Here is a 467-nt window from a genome sequence, read left to right as displayed (position 1 = left end):
GGCAAAGTACTTACCAGCCCATGAGGCAGAAAGGATATGTACAATGGGGGTATCGGATGAGCTGAAGCGATTGTTAAGGAATTTCTTCATTTGTGAATAGGAACAGAAGTATATGGCCCGGGATGGAGCCACGCCCACCAAATTGGGCCCAAGTCCTCGAAACAGCGCTCGTGGACCTTCAACCTCCACGATGTATCTAGGGAGATGAGAAATTGGTCATACTTATTACAGTCAAGTCACAGATGATGGGGAATACATACATGTAACAGAGTGAATGAGTGAAAGTATGTGTATTTGTTTAGGGAGTGGGAGTGCCAGTGTATTGTGTGACTTTTTTCCTCATCAGATTCTATAACACAAGTACAATAACAAGACCAATTTAAATTAATAGTACCTAAATATTCGAGAATCAACAAAAGTATTCATGTGCTTCATCAAGTGAAATGCAAATGACACAATGCAAAATG

At 40.7% G+C, this 467-nt stretch overlaps 1 protein-coding gene across 1 annotated transcript in view; it reads right to left on the bottom strand.

Annotated features, from left to right (window-relative positions):
* LOC119585811 (solute carrier family 25 member 36-like) overlaps positions 1–467 on the bottom strand; it is a gene marked incomplete at its 3' end in the record, with an annotated part of 29761 nt that overhangs the window by 17279 nt on the left and 12015 nt on the right. The window contains 1 exon segment of the mRNA XM_037934532.1: positions 15–196. Within this exon segment, the coding sequence (XP_037790460.1) occupies positions 15–196 (182 nt within the window).

Source organism: Penaeus monodon, chromosome 20 (genome assembly GCF_015228065.2).
Source record: "Penaeus monodon isolate SGIC_2016 chromosome 20, NSTDA_Pmon_1, whole genome shotgun sequence".
Taxonomy (NCBI): domain Eukaryota; kingdom Metazoa; phylum Arthropoda; class Malacostraca; order Decapoda; family Penaeidae; genus Penaeus; species Penaeus monodon.
The sequence above is the reverse complement of the archived record's forward strand: the minus strand, read 5'-3'. Positions and strand labels throughout refer to the sequence as shown.